The 2,733-nt window shown below is 36.7% G+C and overlaps 1 protein-coding gene across 1 annotated transcript; it reads left to right on the top strand.

Annotated features, from left to right (window-relative positions):
- The first annotated feature begins 591 nt into the window (after positions 1 to 591).
- LOC133096572 (vacuolar protein sorting-associated protein 26A-like) lies at positions 592 to 1,212 on the top strand. The gene has a single exon (XM_061198212.1). It carries the CDS (start codon positions 592 to 594, stop codon positions 1,210 to 1,212), a length of 621 nt encoding a protein of 206 aa, XP_061054195.1.
- The last annotated feature ends 1,521 nt before the right edge of the window (positions 1,213 to 2,733 follow it).

Genomic DNA, 2,733 nt, shown 5'->3' with positions numbered 1-2,733 from the left:
TTTGGAAAGTGGGTGAAATGGCTCGTGAAGCGAAGCTCTGCAGATCTAAACAGGAAGGGGCAGGAAAGAGTGGGAAAAGAGGAGTTATCTTGGAGAAGGGAGATCATTAAATTGGCTTTTGTTTTTTGTGAAAGGGGAAAAAAGGAACAAATGAGAACCTTTCGATTTAACAAGTTATAATTTATCAGAATGTGAATTTTGGAGAACATACATTGGGGACAAAAAAGAGAGATGGAGAGGAAAGAGTGACAGAAGAAGAAATGAAAAAAGACTGAGAATCAACAAGAACAGTGGTTCACAGAGATTTAATAAAGAGTCCTGGGGAGGGGAGGTAGGAGGGTAAAGCAATATTGGGAGAATGACACCAGCTGGCCTTTCTTTCCTGGATATGGTCTCAAAGTGCAGAGGAGCATTAAGTTTTGTACTAAAGATTTAGAAAAATAGGAGCCTGGGCTGGGAGTTCTCCTGAAGGAAGAGGAGTGAAGTGGGGGGACGCGGCGGTGGCAGTACTGACAATGGGTTTTCTTGGAGGATTTTTTGGGTCCCATTTGTGAGATCGATGTTGTCCTTAATGATGGGGAAACCAGGAAAATGGTGGAAATGAAAACTGAAGTTGGCAAAGTAGAAAAACGCTATCTTTTCTACGATGGAGAATCTGTTTCAGGAAAGGTAAACCTAGCCTTTCAGCAACCTGGAAAGAGGCTAGAGCACCAAGGAATCAGAATTGAATTTGTAGGTCAAATTGAACTTTTCAATGACAAGAGTAATACTCACGAATTTGTAAACCTAATGAAAGAACTAGCCTTACCTGGAGAACTGACTCAGAGCAGAAGTTATGATTTTGCATTTATGCAAGTTGAAAAGCCATGCGAATCTTATATCGGTGCCAATGTCTGCCTAAGGTATTTCCTTAAAGTGACAATAGTAAGAAGACTGACAGACTTGGTAAAAGAATATGACCTTATTGTTCACCAGCTTGCTAGCTATCCTGATGTCAACAATTCTATTAAGATGGAAGTGGGCATTGAAGAGTGTCTACACATAGAATTTGAATATAATAAATCAAAGTATCACTTAAAGGATGTGACTGTGGGAAAAATTTACTTCTTATTAGTAAGAATAAAAATCCAACATATGGAGTTACAACTGATTAAAAAAGAGATCACGGGAATTGGACCCAGTGCCACAACAGAAAACAGAAACAATCGCTAAATATGAAATAATGGATGGTACACCAGTAAAAGGTGAATCAACTCCAATAAGACTGTTTTTAGCGGGATATGACCCAACTCCAACAATGAGAGATGTGAACAAAAAATTTTCCGTAAAGACAGGACGTACTTCAAGCAGCAGGAGATCATTTTGTGGAGAAAAGCTCCTGAAAAACTGAGGAAACAGAGAGCAAACTCTCACCAGAGATTTGAATCGCCAGAATCACAGGCATCTGCTGAACAGCCTGAAATGTGAACTGAATAGGAGAAAAAAAGAAAAAAAAAACTCCTACATCCGTTGAGATTTAAGTTCGGCAGGTTAAAGATGGTTGCAGCGTGTAGGGCGGGGGAAAAAGCCAAAACTCCATTTACGATAGTCTTCCTTTATCTTACAGCGCTGAGTTTATTTTATGACATAACTAAATGTTCTTCATGTATATACATTTTTTAAAAATGCTTTCTTTGAAACACTGGAACTTTCTTAAACTGCCGTGTTGTTTTTTTCTTTTTTAACTGCACACTTTCATTTAATGATAAGCACTCAGCTCTACATCAGCAGAAACATTAAAGATTTTCATGTGAGTAGGTTGGTATCTGTAATTTTGCTTTCTTTCTGCATAATGTTGATTACAAATTCTTTTTTCTTCTCCTTTTTCATGCTAATGATTACCTCTTATTCTCTACATGCAAAAAATTAAATATTTTGTGTTCAAATAAAATTAGAAAACCTGAGTGGCCTGTACATCCTGCAAAGATTTAACACACGGCATTTCAATATTTTTGAAAACTACATTTATGATTTTCCATACATGTTTGAGAAATGCATACGAGTGTTTTACTGTAGACGCCTCTGAGTCTACCATTCCGTGGCTTCCTGAATTTTGTTCTCTTTGAAGTATTCTGTGGTGTGAATTTTAAATTTTTTTCCATAAGAGATTATGTGGCATGTCATTGCAGCTTTTTTGGGGGGGTGGGTACCATATTAAGTAACCATTTTGCTACTACTGTCTGATAGGTACCACTGTATGTTTTCTGCAATGCGGAGTTGACTCTATGTTGGCATTTTAGTTTGTTAAAACTATATAATTTTTCCATAAATACTTTGAAAAAAACTTTTTTGGTTTAATGAATCTTTTTAGCATATATATGCAAATATAATTTTCTTGCAAATATTCTCTTCCCTTTTCAGGGGAAAATTTGAGGATGGGGGACTCAGGAGAACAGGTGAAGTATGTAGTTACCCAGATCTGGACAATTTCATGTTTGTTAAATTGGAACCTTGACCAGTTCAAACTCACATTTAAACTTCTTCATCCACTCTGTTTAAATTTTTTAAACGTTAAATTCAAGTAATGTTCAAACCCTCTAAAAAAGAAGGTTGCAGTCATCTGTTTTTATGCTATGCATGGGGTCTGATCGCAAATACACTAAATGTGGGGTGTAGGAACTAAAACGAAGCCTGTTGTGTGAAACTACTTTCACTTATGGTTCAGTGGTTTTTGTACCAATATTTTTTTATACA

The sequence above is a fragment of the Eubalaena glacialis genome, chromosome 8 (assembly GCF_028564815.1).
Source record: "Eubalaena glacialis isolate mEubGla1 chromosome 8, mEubGla1.1.hap2.+ XY, whole genome shotgun sequence".
NCBI classification, from domain to species: domain Eukaryota; kingdom Metazoa; phylum Chordata; class Mammalia; order Artiodactyla; family Balaenidae; genus Eubalaena; species Eubalaena glacialis.
Note: the sequence above shows the minus strand (reverse complement) of the source record. Positions and strands in the feature narration are given on the sequence as shown.